The 17,320-nt window shown below is 54.1% G+C and overlaps 1 protein-coding gene across 1 annotated transcript; it reads right to left on the bottom strand.

Annotated features, from left to right (window-relative positions):
• Window positions 1-1,511: 1,511 nt before the first annotated feature.
• Window positions 1,512-2,791, bottom strand: EsH8_VII_000779 (methyl transferase; the record flags this gene model as incomplete). The annotated part of the gene is made up of 6 exons (XM_083270912.1): window positions 1,512-1,545; window positions 1,624-2,181; window positions 2,238-2,309; window positions 2,384-2,526; window positions 2,594-2,684; window positions 2,769-2,791. 6 exons carry the CDS (start codon window positions 2,789-2,791, stop codon window positions 1,512-1,514), a joined length of 921 nt encoding a protein of 306 aa, XP_083128469.1.
• Window positions 2,792-17,320: the final 14,529 nt, after the last annotated feature.

Genomic DNA, 17,320 nt, shown 5'->3' with positions numbered 1-17,320 from the left:
ACTGTGTCTTGAGCAATCACGTAGTGTCATTGACCCAGGCCGTGACGTCGACCGGGTCGTCATTAAGGGTCTCAAGTGGCCTTCGCGGCCGCGATTGGGTCATCTTCCATCCTAGTCCAGCTCTATTTACACAACTCAAAACGGAAGGGGAAAACAAGTACAGGCTGCAAATCCTAGCCAACCGCCAAATGGACGCGACTTCATCTGCAAACCAACCTCGGCCCTACTGCCATGAGGAAAGAAGAAAACATGCCACTTTGCGCAGGTCGACGTGTCAGTGCTGGTTGCTCGCTGCCCGAATATCAATAGCCGCTCCTCTATCCACACCATCTCGCCATCCCATATGCATGCATAATGATAACCAACGCCTCGGGCAAAGCCCCCTTTGTATGCCAAGAAGGAGTAGGATATGAAGAAGGCGGGAAATGTCCCAACTGCATGCTGCCAAGTGTGCGCCCTCAAGATCTTTTTTTTTTAATAGGCCCATTTCCTTCCTATGCCAAATGATTCAGTAGGAAAGAAAAGAGGTAATGCGGAGAACGGTGCGCCTGGGCCAAGACTCCATTTATCCCAAACAGGGTGGCAAATGATTTTCCGAAGTGCGAGGCAATTCCCAAGTAGGTTGGTTGATACTGAAAGTGAAAACGTCGATTTCCGAGGGGTTGGTGTGCCAAATCAGGGGGCATGGGGTTTCATTGTGACGACACAGCCCTTGCAACCGGGCTGGGAGGAAGGTTAAAAGGACCTGCTCCGTGGCGAAGGATACTCAGGCTCGTCTAACGATGTGCCTGCTGGGCGCTTAGAGATGTGGCGGCGAGGCAGTGACAGCAGGCCCACCAGAGGAAGACGAGAGATGGTGGCGTAAGGAAGAAGCCAGAACAGGGATTGCGATACTCGATGCGCTTCCAGCCGTAGTAAGTATGCAACTTGCCAATGTCTTGCAGGCGGCTCGTGGCGTTTTTCAGACAGAGAGATAGTCAACGACATGTTGCGGCAGCAAAGGTTAAGATTCGATGAGATCCCAGGGAGGCTGTGAAGCTGCGAAACGAGTTGCAGTACAAATGACCTAACCCAAACCCGCCGGTTTTGTAATGTTCGGCAGGCACATGGCCTGGAGGAAGGAAGCTGTTCCGTCTCATTCAAATGACGAGGCTAGGAGAAGCAGACGGCAGCCTCTCAAGATGCAAGGTGCCAACAGAGACCTCATGTGCTAGAGTGTCGCGTAAAAAAATTGCTGAGCTCGCCTTGTTGACAGCACAGCGCTGAAAAGAATTGGTGGCGAGCCCAAGATGTCAGAAATGTGAATGGTGTATACACAGGAAATATATCGCTATAGTGATCCAATTGATAGGCGTCGCTTCGCGAGATATCCGAGGTTGCAGGCTTGCCTCGTTTCATTTCAGGCCCAAGTGGGCTTGTAGCGGAAGGGTAACGGCAGGAAGATCACTAGCCGTCAAGGCCCATCGTGTGAGATGGGGGGCCCTCGGCAGTTTGGGGCTTCCCTCTTAAAATCATTGGCCGGGTTTTCTACCCGTCCAGACGAACCTGCGCTCGGTGGTCAGTACTTTGCGCTCAAGGAAAACTCATAGTTGCCGCAACGGCAATCTGCATGCGGAAACTCACATCCTGCAGTAGGCATGAACATGGAGCCGACAAATCTCCCTCTTGAGATCGTCCACTAGCCTGTCCACCTGGTGTTTTTGCCAGCCTTCCACCCGGATAAACGGTGCAAGAGTTAGTGCCTCCAGACCATGCGTCAGGCCAAGATTAAACCATCGACCAATCTCTTGTTCGAACCTCTCGTTGCTCCACGGGTTGATTGGTAGTTTGACAACACTCTCCGTGATGTTTGTGAAACCCGCAGCGTGAAGTTCAGCTCTTGTGTCGAAAATGTCTATGGGTTGCCTGTACGTCTGCATCGCATGTCGAAACGTGTTGCCCCAGATGACGAGAGGCGAGTCTGGTGGTAAGGTATTGTCGTCGCTGCGAAAAATCCATTCGATTTCCACTTGCTCGATACACCCTCCCGGCCTGAGATGTCTGAAGGACTTTCTGTACAGGTCTGGCCAGTCTCGTATGGAACCAAGCAGCATCTGGATGTGGACCATATCAAAGGTTTGCTCTGGGGCCGGCCACGGCCCCTCGACGTCGGCGCGCGTGAATGAAACACACGTGGGAATCCTGAAGAAAGATAAGCCGGCGTCCCCAAGACCACGGGAAAGGTGCGCAAAACATACACTTTGGGCTGGATGAAAGAAAGGTCGAGTCCCAAGACCCGGCCCTGGTTGTTCTCACCCTTGTAAAGCGAGCTGTGACAAGAACGTTAGCGATTGCAAATGCTGTGACCTGGCGTTGGATGGATAAATATGACAGGGATTCTTACTCGGCAACGTCGATGGCCCAAATACCAGTGCCCGTCCCAAGGTCGAGAACTTGGGCTCTGTCGGGCAGTAGCGCATCATGGAGTTTCTCTTTTCTTGCCAGGAAGATGAGCCTGTGGAAAATGTCGAGCCTCTCTTGCTCGTCCTGACAAGTAAGTGCGTTAGTATCAAGGTTTCTCTTCTCCCGAAGGAAAAATCCACAAAGAACTTACCGCGTCGATGGGCACCATGTATCTCCCTCGTCGGAACCCACCGTAGATGCGGCCATGATCAGAGTAATCCGATGGGGTATCGGGAGTCCCACTGTTGCGACAACGGATGGCACGTCAGCAAGTTCGTTTTCATGGATGCGACTAGAGCAATACTGCACTTGTGAGGATCACCTACCCGTTTTGAGACATTGCTACCATAAGAATGCTATAGTGGGCTGTAGAGGTTTTGTCGGCTGTAACTGTGCTCCCTGCTTGCAAATGGGTTTCATGCAAGTTGACGAGATCGTTCTCGAATGCTGGAGCTATCGCATCAATGGGGAGGGCGAGTATTGGGATCAGCAAGACGAGCCGTCACGCATCCAAGAACATGAACCGTGAGCCTGCAGAACTGCCAGTCTCTCCGACAGCCTTCGAGGCCACCTTAACTGCGATTGACGGTGCTTTGCAAGTTAGCAAGAGTGGGACATGCGCATGAGACGACCAAGAGCCAAAGATATGATGCGATGCCGGGGACCTTTGAAATATGAAAGGGGGATTGGGTCTAAAGAAGTGGGATTGAGAAGTGGGCAATTTAAAGTGTGCGTGCAGTAGCAAGTCTTGAGTGGGAAACAAAACGAAACGAAATGATGGTCGCAGTGCAGGCGGCTGCGAGTCGATGGAAGCACACGCTGATGGCATCCGGGGAACAGGACCGCCAACACGACAGCCTTTTATGGAGAATGTGACCCGAGCGAGAGCCCGTTGACGTGAGGGAGGCGGGAAAGAGGGAACAAGCTAGGGCAAGGCGTAGCAGACATCAGCAGAAAAGGGGGTGAAGAGGAGGCTGTGAGCAACCCAAGTCTTGTTTCTGTTTTGAGAAATCTGGGTAGCTTGAGAGCTTCTTGTATTCCGCGGAATGGGACACTGACACCGCTCTCTCACTCACACAGACACACACCAGCGCACATAAACAGCAAAACCACCACCGGCACCACAATAACACACAAGACACCGTCTGCACTTGCACCGACCGACACACACGCGCGAGCGCGCGCATACACAATGTTGACCACATCATTCTGCTTTCGTCTGTCAAGGGAGCCGTCGTTGCAGGACAAGGTTGCTGGCACGGCACGACAACTCACGGCCCAGCCAACAAGACGGCGGGCAACGATGCGACCAGAGACAACTAACTGCATGACGACTTTTGCCCTCCACGGCGGCATGGAGGGTGAGAGTGGCATGGATTGAGGTGCAGCAGCTTAGGGCAGAGAAGAGGGTCGGATGCTTGGCCTTGACAGCGTACCAGTACATGTACCTGCATGTAAACGGTCGCAACAATAGCCCGGGGGCTGGAGCAGCAGAGGAATTGTGCAGAATGCACATGTGCGCCTGTGCCCGTCTGTGGAGGTGCAGGCTCGCTCACCCGTCTTTGAAAGAGGCTTGCGCAGGGCAGAACAGCGCGCGGGATGAGGAAGCAGAACGAGATATGCGAGAATGTTGCAAACGCAGCAGAGACAAAAAATGCAGCAGGAGACAGCAACAGAAAGAGAGAGGCAGAGTTTGTGCATGTGTGTGAGCGAGGGTTGGAAAGAAAAAATTGAGATGAGGTTGAATTGGAAATCACCGAGACAAGACGACAGAAGGGAAAACAAACTGCAATCGACGTACATGGATGGACAGGGCGGGCGGGAGTCTTCTTCCTTGTCCTGCTGGAACGCCGAGGGTCTTGATTGGGTCGTACAGCAAGTTGGAGAGGTCGTACAGACGAGGTCCGGTGCTGCGGTAATCGGCGTCTTTCTCGTCGTGTGCAGATTGGCCAGAGGCGATAGGTTGCGAAACGATGGGCGGCGTCGCAAGAGGCGAGAAGCTGTTGGTCGGGTCAGGCTGGGTTGGGGTTGGAGTTTCGGAGCGACTTTGTTTCGATATCTTGGCGTAGACGGGTACAGAATCCAAGGCGAGCAAAACCAAAACAAGACGGAGAGATGGGCAGCAAGGCGGGCGGAGAGCTCGAGTAGCCAAGCTGAGGCGGGTCAGTATGAGTGGCAAGGCGAAATGCTGTCCAGATCGCGGTCAGGGTTCGGGTCGAGGTCGCGTTGAAGGCCGAAGTTGGAGGCCGCGGCCAATGCGAGGTGATGTGATGTGATGCGAGGCAAGACGAGACGAGTCGAGGTTGACGTCCCCGTTGGGCAGGTTGGGTCGGGTTCGTTTCGGCGGCGGGCGGGAGCGGGAGGAGCAGCGATCTGATGGGATGGGATGTATGGAGTAATAAAGAATGGGAAAAGGTCATCCAACAAGGCGACGGGTACAGAGGCAGAGCCACTGAAAGACAAGGACCTCCCGACCTGGGTACCTGGTGGCGGCAGAGGCAGTTGTGTGGGATGTTTTGTGTCCTGCGACGTTAGGAAGGGGGAACCCTAGGAACAAATCCAAGACCCGGACCCCAAGCCCGACCGATGCAAGTGAACAGGCCTAGTCAGCACCCGTCGGTCTACTGCATACGTCTCGCCTGCCCTGGCCTGCGTGGCGGCGGTGATGGTGGTGCTTTGGCCCTTGGGGACGGTATCGATGGCACAGTCGACTAGGTGCGGCGTACATGCGCCGTCGTCGGGTGTGAGGTGTCGTTGTAGTATCCGCATGCAAGGTATAGCAGCTGTAGTAGGATAGGGAAACACGGACAGGTACAGGTAGTGTAAGAGAGTCCGGTGGAGAAACGGCTGCGGCGTCAAAAAAGTGATCGGTTGTTGGTGCAAGAGGCATGAACCTTAAGGCAAGGCAAGGTATGGTAAGTAGGATATGGTATGTAGCCAAGGTACGGAGTAAGGCAGGCAGTCAGCCCTCTGAGTTGACGGGTGCTGGTCAATGATGGATGAATGACCCTCAAGATGGAACGAGCTCTGGCTGCATCTCTCCGCTTCCCATGGTTCGGGGGTATTCCGCTGTTAAGTAGAATTAGTGGGTTTCTTATTCTTCCTCCTCTTCTTATTCTACTTGTTCCTTTTTTCTTCTTCTCTCTCCCTCTTGCTCTCAAGTCCCGTCCCCCTGCTCCTTGCGCCGCGGTAACCATGTCCATCGCATCGCCGTCGTGGGACTTGGTTGGGAGGGGGAGCGCCCTCCCCCCCCTGGAGGGAACGCTCGATGGGATGGATGGAGCCTGGAGATGACGGCCTACAAAGCGGGAAACAGTGTAATCAAACCTCTGGGTTCCATTTCTTCTGGGCTTCCAGAGGCTTGCCGCCCACCGTGCTGTTGGCCTGTGCCGGCCTCCACGCTCATCTTGCCATGCCACTGTAGCCCCCTTCAATCCCAGGTATCGTGCATCGTGGTACTCGCTCACCTAGTTGCTAGCTGGGTGAAAGCACGGGAAATGCGGATCGGGACCTGGTCTCTCACTTGGCTGCAATCTTAACCCTGGGCTGGGTCCCCGAACATGGCAGCCTGGCTGGTGAAGGTATCGAGGAGCAAGGCAAGGTATACTCTGGAGTACCTTGGTATAAGAACGGAGACGTCTGTAATATTGGTCGGAAGAAAGTCGAGGTGGGAAAACATCGATGACAAGAACGACATGGGAGCGCAGGGTAGGGCATCCACCTGCAGGATCAGAATAGCGTATCCATACGTACCTCATGTACCTACCTAGCTACGCTAAGCTAAGGCCGGTGTGTAAGGCAAGGAAGGCACCCTGCGGATGCTCCAATGAAGGAAAGACGCGGTGGGCGGGCAACATATGACGAACATGCAAAAGGGAACTGGAACCCGTCTCCCGGGGCTCTGATTTTATTTTAGCAAGATTGACTTCCAGGTTGGTTGCGTTGGATTCGGTCTTCTGCCATGTTCCATCAGCCCAAGCCCAATCTGCTCGTCACTTCCCCTCTGTTTCTCTCTCTTCGCCCTCTCTCTTTCTTTTCTTTCTCCCCCCTCTCTCTTTCTCTCTGTGTCTCCCCTTTCCCCTCCCCTCCCCTCCCCTCCCCTCCCTTCCCGTTCCCCTTCCGCTTCCGCTTCTCATCCCCCTCCCGTTCCCCCTTCCCCCTCGCCCTCAGCCTGCGCCTTCCCTACCCTCCCTATTCTAAACTTCTTACCTTCCTTCGCATTCTCGCCTTCCCGGGTCTTCCTTGCCCTCGAGTCTCCTGCCTCATCCAAGCCAAAGTCCACAGCACGCCGGTCCAGCACTAGAAGCAGGTACGTACCCTGGCGTATGTCAAGGCAGGCAGGCAAGCAAGCAGGCACACGTATCGTACTTGAACAAACAGAGTGCAGCTTGGGGCTGCTTAACTTGATCGAGCCGGTTTGTCTTTTCCTGAATTGCTCTAGTGCGCGGCATCCAGCGCCACTGAAGGAGTCGTCTTTCAACCGCGACACAACACCGCACCACAAGAGAATGCCGTCTTGAGACCGCCGCATTGCCCAAGACTGCCCCGGCTCGGCCTTGTCATCACCCTACCTAGTTGCCGCCCTCTTGGTTCTGTTTAGGGACGAGGGCTGTCTCGATTGCTGGTCCTGCGACATCAAGGCGGGCCGACCTTCTTGTTGTCAGCTTTTCTCTCGCTTTGCTCCACGCAAGCCAGGGTCTGCCTCGTCGCTTTGGGTTCAGTCATCTCCTTTTGCGTGTCCAGCCTCCCTCCGTTGTATTCTACACTTTCTGTGCCCAGCGCTACTGTGCGTCTACCAGTAGGGTAGGTTTGGTGGAGAGAGTCAGGGGAGGGTATCCGCCCGCAGATTTCAGATTCCCACCCTCATGTTCCGTTGCCTCCAGTCACAGAGCTAAAAAAGACGAGACAGGGCAGCCATGGGAAGGAAGCATGAGACCTAGCCTGGATGGGAGCAAGGTGCCATGTGTCGAATACGTAGCTCATGTCCCACTCAGCATCAGGCAGCGCAGATGAAGGGTACCAAGAGTCAACAAGTCTCATTCAGGACGCTTTGTTCTGTTATATCCCCCCTCCCCTCATTCCAAGGATCCTAGCAGACATAGGTGCGGCCGACACCAACACCACCAACGGCCGCTGCCTATTTTCACATCCCGACAATTTTTCCCCCGTGAGCTACTCCACATTGCTGTCCGTCCGTCCAGTCCAGCCTAGGTATCCCAGCACATACGGTGAGAGCAGCAGTGTACATGGTGGTGGCCAACAGATTTATGTACAGGTGAACCTGGAGCCCACTGGGGATCCGACACATGTGGACGGTTCTTAGTGCCCGTCCAGTCTGTCTTGGGCCTCCCTTGCAAAGCCCAGGTTAATTATCCTGGGCCCACGGCGAAGAAACAACTGGGAGCCCTGGCAGAGCCTTGGTCCCGCAATCACCCCAGCCGCATCTTCAAAGTCCCCTGCAAGCCATCTAAGAGCTCCTTTTTCACCCCGGCCCCTTGTATTTCTTCCCGCGCCCCCATACCAATCGTGCGTTCCTCCGCTCAACCCTGGTTTGGTGAAACATGTTGTTGGACTCTCTCAAAGTCGAGTGTCGCGGCAAGGGTCGAGTGGAGGTCACCTAGCTGTCTCCCATCCTGGATCGAGCTAAGCGGGCTCGCAGTGGGCAAGGTACTCTTGTAGACGCTGAGAAACGGGACGCTCAAGTGCGTTGTCATCTTGTCAACTCACTCGAGGCATCCTTACCGCCCGCCGTGTTAAACCGGTCCACTGTGTTTCCACTTGTGCTGTTCTGGGCCATCTTTCCCAGCCACTCTGTCTGCAAATCAGAGACACGGCACGGCACGGCAGTTCCAACATCAGGTTGTAGCTCGACGGCAAAGTCCCCAAGCACATCCTGGCTCAGGTGAACGAGTTTCCGTAATCCATTCCAGTTCCTTCCGCGTCGTTTTCTCCTCGGGGCGACGGGAAAGAAAGAGGTGGGAGACTGTGGGCGGTTTCCTGGTCATGCTCACCGATCCGTACAGCTTGCCTTCATTAGCATTGGCATCTTTTTCCACAAAGGGCTTTCCAAGCCCAAGCAAACGAAATGCAGATGTGTGATTAGATAAGCGTATGGGAAAATGCGATGGTGCATGTTGACCACCTGCCATCTGCCAACGTAACTACCGCCGGAAAGGTCACCTTGCTATCGACCTGGTGCCTCTCCACTACATCGTATTCAACATGTCTCGTCCCAGCCATCGGCAGAGGTCACTGCTTTTGCTTCGTTGTAACCCATCCCATGCCGAGCACGGCAGGGCAATGCAGATTGTTGATCACTTCCAACAGGCCATCTGAAGCACTGGGCGGTGATGCACTCACTCGCCGTGCCCGGCGGCCTGCCTACCTTACATAGTAAATGTAATCGAGGCATGGAATCGAGTATTACACACAGACCGGTGTGACCCTCAAGTCGGATCTTCTCCGGGTTTTCCATTGCTTGATGCTGGGACCGCATGCGATGCGAGCCACACCGCACCCGCATTACCACCCCTCTCCGCTGCGCTGCACTGCACCGCACCACATCTGCCATGGTTCAACCGCCGCTTCCATCCACATCACAGACTTTGTCCCTACATACACCTGCAGACACGGTTGCTGCGGAGGTGGCTTGCTGGCTTTGCCCAATTGAGTGCAACGTCGACAACGAAACAAACAGACCATGTCCCGTCAACTTCCATCCAGTGGTACCGACTCACCGACCCAACGATCCACCCGATCCTACCTCGGTTCCGTCAGAAACACCACACCTTACTAGCCAGCTCTCATAATCCTGGTGCTTTGTTTCTCGCGGAAGCCGCTGGGAATTTCCCGCCAGCAAAAAGCTAGTGGACGAGCGGGACACGACGATCAGGAAACGGTCCCTATCTTCAGACGCCTTAGCGCAGAAAACGCACGAGGTACGTGCGGTGCAGCTAATCCATCTGACAAGCACACCCACCGCCTCCATTACAACGTCCCCAGCATGTGCACCCCGAGCTCCATCGCCAGCATTAGTGAGGGGGAGTTGTCACGATTCTATCCCGTTGAATTCCAGGCGTGTCGACTGCTAAGAACACACCTTTCATTCCTCATTCCCCGCCCGTTTGTTGCAACACCGAATCCTAACCGACCGGGCTAGGATTAGCGTCTGCAACACGGCGATGGTGGCCTACTCAAGGTACATCTGTCCACCACAACTCGTACCACCCCCTCGTAAGAAAGCCTCCCCCCTTCTTTGCAGGGGTGACGTCGGAGCACCCAGCCTCTCGGATCTCTCACCCACCCCTCTCTCTCTCTCCACGGCTTTGCGACTTGAGTCTCCCGTAACACCGACGAGTCCGACGAAGAGTTTAACCACTTTTGGTTGTAATGCAATGCCGATTCTCGTCCTGCCGCACCGAGGAACCCATCTGTGCTTTTGGTCCAGTCCAGATACCTCCGAGATCCTCATCAATTATAAAGACGATGTGTCTGAACCTCTTCAAGGGGACCTTCAGGGCGTTGGGGTGTTCTATGTGCCTATATATCTTGAGGCACCTCCCGCGCAAAAAACTATATTTCCATGTACTGAAGCAGCCTGCATAGCAATAGCTCGGAAACCGTTGGCATCCACCTGTCGAGGTACGGAGTCACAAAATAGCACTGGCAGCCTCTTGTAGTGTAATTGCAAAAGTTCAAAGCCGGCTGTCTGGCCAGATGAAGCCAGCAGGTTGGAAATCAAGTTTTTACAACACAGTCCACCAATGGGGGCTTGGCTTGAACTTGTATGCCCTGGTCCCCATCGCAAGATGCGAGGTGCCAGCGGCCGCTCTCTTGTCCCAGGTACCTGTCATCCGAATCCTACCAATCTGAAAGGAGGCACGCCTCAAGCCAACATCCCGTATGGCGCTTGGAGACCCAGTCCTGCTCCTCAAAGCCATTCAAACCAGGGCACCATTGGACCCATGAGATCTCAAAAGTGCTGCGGCCAGCATGCCGCTCCTTCGCGGACATTTGTTACTTCACGTGGCACGCACAATGTTACCCACGTACAGGAACGAGCACACCACAGCTCGTCGTCAGTCCCTTGGGTCTCCGAGACGGGCTTCTGGGGAGAGACCTCCTGAGCCCAATGACAGCAAGGCGCGTTCCCAACAGCCTGGCCGCATTGCATCATGCAGCCAGCTTAGTCCTGCAGCATGGCACCTCGCCTGCAGCGGTACTCGAGTCTGGACCCATCTTCAGATACATGCCCCCAACATTCCTCGAAACGGGAATCATGGGAAACTCAGGGAGGGGCATTGGAACGACCTCTGGTCTTCATCACCGGCTCGGGTCAAGCTGAAAGCTAAGGGCTGCAGCTCACAAATTCCAAAATGGCGCAGCCATAAGCCCATCTCGTTGTCTGGTGCCACTTAGAGATTGGGAGGCCTACACCCAGCCACGAAGGGACATGAAGTATCCGAGTCTATGGTCCCAACAAGCTGGCACCGATCGGCGAGAGCGGTATCATTTCCACGAGATAGGGGTGGTCCAGCGGCTAACGTTATCACCGTCTGCTAGCCCTAGTCGCCGGCCCCCATGTATTCTTTGTCTCACATGCTTCCAGCCTCGAGAGACGTGGACCCCCTTGCAAGCGAATCAACACGAGGCCACTGCGATTAAAATTGGCCTCGCGATCCTTTCCAGCATGGTATTGTTGGACCGAGACGATGGGTGGCCTTTGTCTAGGTCCCTACCAGATGATTGGCCATTGCGGGCTACAGTTCCACGCCTTTTCCGCTTCTGGTCGGCGCTGCATTCAAATACATCACAAGGTCCGTGGCGATGTCTGAGGCTGACGTCGGGGTTAGATGAGTTGGCAGCGGTGGTGACACTCGTTAACCCTTGACCCCTGAGCCTAAGGACCCGACACTCTGGTTCTGCACTTGGCCGCTACTCACCCCAGCCTCAGCCACTAGCCGTCACCTGAGTCACTACCTGGGCAAAAGGAAGATGAGCGGAACGATGTGGGCCCTGGTGTGGGCTTCTTGCGAACCGGAGGCTCCGCGGACGACGCGCATCGAGGATTCCAGGCATCTCCTATCTTACCGTGTCCCAATTTGCTGGGTTGACCTATCCTTGCTTCAACCCGGATGTTGGCACACCACCATCTCGCTCGCACAATTGGAACAGGGCAAGGCGGACCAGACACCATAGCAAAGGAAAACGCTCAAGGCATCCTCCGCCCGGAGTCTGCTGGTTTCTCGACAACGGACTAGTGTCGAGACATTGGACGGCACTGATGGCGCCAAACCTTAATCAAACATGATCAGTACAGAGAGGGACTTTTGCACTGACCAAGACCGGATCTGGGGAGGTGGCCTTGCCGCAGGACACAGACTGTCTACATTGTGTGTTGACTCGAGTCATCTTGGGTTTCCCCGCACTTTGAGTCAACCTCGAAGAGTACATCTCCACGAGTCACGGATTGGGGGCTTGCTGGTATCTCATGCCGCTCAGCGATTGCCCGTTTCGGGGGCATAGCATTCCGATACTGAGGAGCACCGGTATTTGTGTGTGTCCCGCAGCGCTGGTACGCGGAAAGGCATCCTCACATGGTCCGATCCCCAACACCACCCGCGCCCGCATCTGTAAGCAAAACGGGGCGAACATTCGCAACAGGGCAAAACTTATGACCTGAGATTCCTAGACTGGACTCGAAGCAAACACATGCCTGCACTATTGCTTAGTAACTGGTGTTGGTTACATCGTCTGACAGGCCAGGCATTCATACTGACGCGCAACTTTTAGGTTCAAGGGGGTGATGGCGGGCCCTTAGTCGCCGCAAGGGGTTTGCTTATTGGTAATGTTCATTCACGTCCGTACCTTGACTGGGTTAATCACCTTGTATACATAGTATCACCCTTCTGATTAGACACATCTAATTCTTCGCGACAGGAATTATTAGCCCTGGCTGGGATTTTGGTGGAGGGTTATCGAGAGTACCTTTCGACCAATGGGCCTGGGTTCATCCGTGCTCCGTTCAGAATGGATCACACCAATCCCACAGGGGCCACCCAAAGGACAAACATGGTCCAGCTCTGAGGAGAGTTCCCAGCCTATTCTCGGCAATTGTTGCGTATGTCAAGACGGCGACCCTTTGCCGAGGCCCATGGAATCCGAATCAAGCTGCGGCAATAACTCCTTTGAACCATTTAGATACCAAAAATCAGCCGCTTCTTAGCTGGAGAGACTTTCTCATCTACGGGATCTTTCTGGAAGCAAAAGTGGGCTTCTCGCCGCCACGAGATGCTCTAGAAATAGGAATATCAACCACAGGATCGATGTCCTGTGGAGCTTTCCGGGAATACTCAGGAACGGTACAACAAGCCTGGCATTCTCACTTTCTGTAAGGGCTGTCACAACAGCGGTCAAGGCCTTCACGGCGGTTATGGCGGGCTGCCGGTGTAATACCGCTTGCATGCCGCCGTTGGATCCAGCTCGCCGATCACAATGCACACAGCATGCGATCTACTGCGCCGCCAACGTTGGAGCAAGAGCCAAACCGAGCTCGTCGGCTTGCTACGCGCACCCCTGAATCTTGGCCTGGTTGACATTATGCGCGGTGCATAGCCCACCACGTACTAAACCACCAACCGGCCCTGGATACAATTGCATATTGTGGCTTGTCCGCACATCACGCATACTATAACGAGGTGGTCAACAACGAAATGCATGTTGCAGTCAAGTAACCTCCAGTACAGCCAAGTGCTGAAGGTCTTTTATCCAAGCCTACACTTGACTAGGCCAGTTACACTGTTTCTCTTTCGAGCAATATACGACTAACAACCGACACGAGGAGTGCTGGATAGCAAAATCTCCGAACAAAGCTGACCAACAGGGAGCAGAATCCTGGGTGCAATCCTGCAATAGCGGTTCCGGACTCTCGGGTCCAAGTTCACGCGTCAGCATCACCCCCCTACGTCGTGCTGACAAGCAGCCAAAGTATGTTCTGGGTTTAATTGGCTGGTTACAACGCCGTCGTTTATCAACCAGTCAAAGTTGATGCAGCAATCCCAAAATGGAGGGCACTCTATTCTCTCCGTGCCTACGGCTACGCCATTGGAGCCATCTATGGCCATCCAGCAAGTATATTAAAGTCTTGGGTCATGGTATTATCGCCGGTTTACATGTTGAGCTGGATGAATGCTGCCAAAAGTTGATCTCTGTGTCCAACTTTTTATACACTGGCTCAAAGATATGAGAACCCATGTCAAGTTGTTAATGGATATGCACGCCTTTGATTTATTGGAACTAAAGGTTTATGTACCAAAAAACCTCGAGGCATGGTTTGATGGAAACGGGAACGGTATTGACGACCTGCCTTTGCATGGATCAGCAGCGGTCGATTGCCCGTTGCTACCTTTCGCGCAACCTCCCAACTTCCCCAAGCCGGCGTCAATTACCAATTTGGACACTCCCACAAAAGGGAGCAACTGCGTCTGACCAGATGTGACCCGGAACCTAGGGGCCGACACGGAGTATAGACCTTGCCCATACACAACTGCCTCGTCGCCGTCCTGTTTCTAACTGCTGCCGAAAGTCGGCCATTGGTGGGCCACTGTGGTGCCACTAAACGGGCGTTTCGCTGTCGTCGTGCCGCCCAAGACTCGAATCCGTCCATGCAATGTTAATTCGAGATGGATTTAAGCGCCTTCCAAAACCATGTGTTTCCACAATTACACCTGGCTCGGGACAAGCGACGTGACAGCCTCGTCACACAGAATCCAGGCGTCTCGCCCATTCCACGGCGAGTGGGACCATCTTCTGTTGTACCCTGTTCTGTCTTGCTGTGCTACACGCACATCAGGGCCCCTCAACGGGCCGTACCAGTGCGCATGTACAAGTCAAGACTCGTGCGCAAGGCGCGTTCGATGAAACGACCGACACGATTGTCCACTGGGGTCAATTCCAGCATGGTAGTCGATCGATGCATGCCGCACGTTTTTAATTTTTTTATTGAGCAGCCGAACATGGGGGGGATGGAAAACGAAGGCAGTCTCGCCAGTGGAACACCACGAAGAAGACGACGATCGGGTCCCCATGGGCCATGCCGCCATGGGTAAATCGATGATGAAGCGGTCCTCAAACGGTCATGCAATTTCAACAGAACCCTGCTCGCGGAGAGGCGACCCTGGACGAGACTATGTCGTTGGCATTTCTGCACAAATGCCCGCTGCGGGCTCGACGAACATCATTCTGAGCAACGCGCATAAACACGCGGCTGGGTTGGGGTTTAAGTGGATGCCCCGAGGGATGCTTGTTCCCGTCAGATTATGTAGAGACCCTAGGCCCCTCGGACTAGCTATTCTGGAGAGGATTTCGTTGTCGTACGTGTTGCACCCCCGGTGATTATTCGGTGCTCATCACCGAGGGCCTTTGCTTCTTCTTCAGCATTGCAATTGCAGCTCCAGCATTTATTTTGTGTACCCGTATGCAGGATGCAACGTCGGTACTTGGTTTAGTACCCACCATCTCGGACTAAGACCGAGGTAAAGGCGGTGCTTTTCTCTTGTCCTTTTCTGGCGTAACGTTTCCTCACTCCGAAGAACAAGCGTGAAGAAGAAGTCGCGTTCCCGGGCTTCGCATCGATGCAGCTGGTGGTCTCCGAATGGCAAAGTGTCTGCACACAGTCTAGCTGACGGGGGCTTAGTTTCCTGTGTGCGCCAAGCGAGGCAGGGTAGCCGAGGTGCCAAGTCATGAAGTCACCGTCGCATCGAAGGATTTGAGCGGCCTATATCTGCTACTGATGGCGACAGGAGGTTTGTTGAGTGCCAGGAAAGCGCGGCGTAAATTATCGTCGTGGTCTGCCTCGAGAGTAGCATGAATGAAGGACGAACCAACACTGTCCGGTGTGCATCACCGTGAAGAGAGACTCTTCTTCTCAAGACAACTTGGTCACAATTACAAATATAAATAATTAGTAGTTAAATCGACCCATACTGCCGGGGTCATAGCCTCGAGGCAGGAGAGAAGAGTGATGATTAGAAGCTATACTCCCATCCCGGAATAATCTCCCGAAAACTCACGACCCAAGGGGGCCCAGTGCAAGAAACACGGGCTCTGCGATAATGAAGACGCGGCCTCTGATGCAATGGTGCAAGTGAACACAAGTGAAGGACTGTGTGCGACTTAGGCAGCTGTTATGACTTCTCAAGATGCGTTTGGGGCAGGAGCACAGCAAACCACCTCCCTCCCGTGAGTAGTATTTAGCTGCTGCACAACCCACAATCTTCCCCCCTTGGGGAGCTGCTCCGCAGGGTTGCAATTGCCTGCTGGTCCAATCTCCCATTACGCGTTTGGCGTTGTATGCGGCGTCGAAGCTGTTCCTCAATGGGCACCAAACCCCTTGGGAAAGAGTCAGCTGTGAGTTGGAATCGCATCGCGAATCCATCCGAGGCCGCTTGAGGCTGCTCGGCCAAGTCTCGACCATCAGGTTCCCCCTCCGACATGGGGCGGACAACCGTGTATCCACGCCAGGTTCAGCGGGCGGCGGACCGAAGTCTGAGGAGAGGGGTTATCCCGAGCAAATGCTGAGGGCTCCAATAGTCTCTTACCTGACGGGAATATACTCTTCAAGACGACGCGTTTTGACCGGAAAGTACAACCTGTTGGATACCTTTCACCCCTTCCAAGCCCCCCCCAGCAGAAGAGACGCACTGTCACTTGCAGATACTGGAGCTCGACAGAGGACCCAGCGCAAAGGTAGTTTTGTTTGTTTGTCGCTGCATCATGTACACGGGGAGAAGGGCACAGAATAAGTATTTGGTAGCAGTGAGAGTAGTACAATAAGGGAAAAAACAAAGGGAAGGAACATTGTAATAAAACTTCGGGCAGGATTAGATCCTGGAAAGAAATACGCGGCCAAAAAGAGACTTGCAACGGTGCAAATAGCAGCAGTGTTCTTTGCTGCTCTTCGAGTCGACGAGAGCACAAGATGAGCAGCAGTCTGAACGGCGCGAAAAGAAAGAGACGGAGAGAGAAGGCGAGGAGTGTCGATAACGGCGAGGTTAAGGAACAGCCGAACGAAGAGCCTACGGAACTAGTTGAAATCATGGTATTGTCTCTTTCGTCAACCAGTTGCGGCCTCGCCTCGGAAACCCCCTCCCCCAGAGAACAGGGTTGGTCGAGGGGCCATTCTGCAAGGCACGCCCTCTCCCTCTCTCCCCCCTTCATCTCGAATCGTTCCGCATCTCCTCGGGAAACGAGGGACATGTGATGACACCTAATGGGGCGGCAGCAGCGAGCGGGAAGGCAAGACAAGCCTCGACTTCGAGTGTGGGAGGTGTCGACAGGGGGCAACGGGCGCGGAAGAAGCTGAGAGCGTCTCCTTCTGGGGGCATGCCTCGAGATGGCAAAGGGGAAAGGGGGACGACCTGGCTGAATCGTGTCGAACATCGCGGCGAAGGGGGGTTGGTTGGCTGGTTGATGTCAAACGGTGCCCACCGGTCACGGGAAACCCTTCAAGGGCGGCTTGAGTTTGAAACAGAGACACCAAACCAAGCCTTAACATATCGATTACTCAAACCAATTAATTCCACCTACAACCTACGACCCACGGCATCGCACGAAAAGTCTTGACTATGTCTCCGAGACGGCATCCCCGAGACATGACGATGGAGTCTCACGAGGAGCTCACATTCACGAAGTACGAGGCGGTGGAGAATGTTGTAGCAGCAGGTTCTATTCTAGGATTTAAACCCATGGTTTGCTGTTGTACACTTTTTCGATTTTAGTGTCGTGAAATAGAAAGGAGGCCTGCATTCCATCAAAACCTCCCTAGTGCGCACGATGAAAAACTTTGTTCTGATCCTCCGTCCACGCCCCCTTTCCTTGA

The sequence above is a fragment of the Colletotrichum jinshuiense genome, chromosome 7 (assembly GCF_051148585.1).
Source record: "Colletotrichum jinshuiense chromosome 7, complete sequence".
Classification (NCBI taxonomy): domain Eukaryota; kingdom Fungi; phylum Ascomycota; class Sordariomycetes; order Glomerellales; family Glomerellaceae; genus Colletotrichum; species Colletotrichum jinshuiense.
Note: the sequence above shows the minus strand (reverse complement) of the source record. Positions and strands in the feature narration are given on the sequence as shown.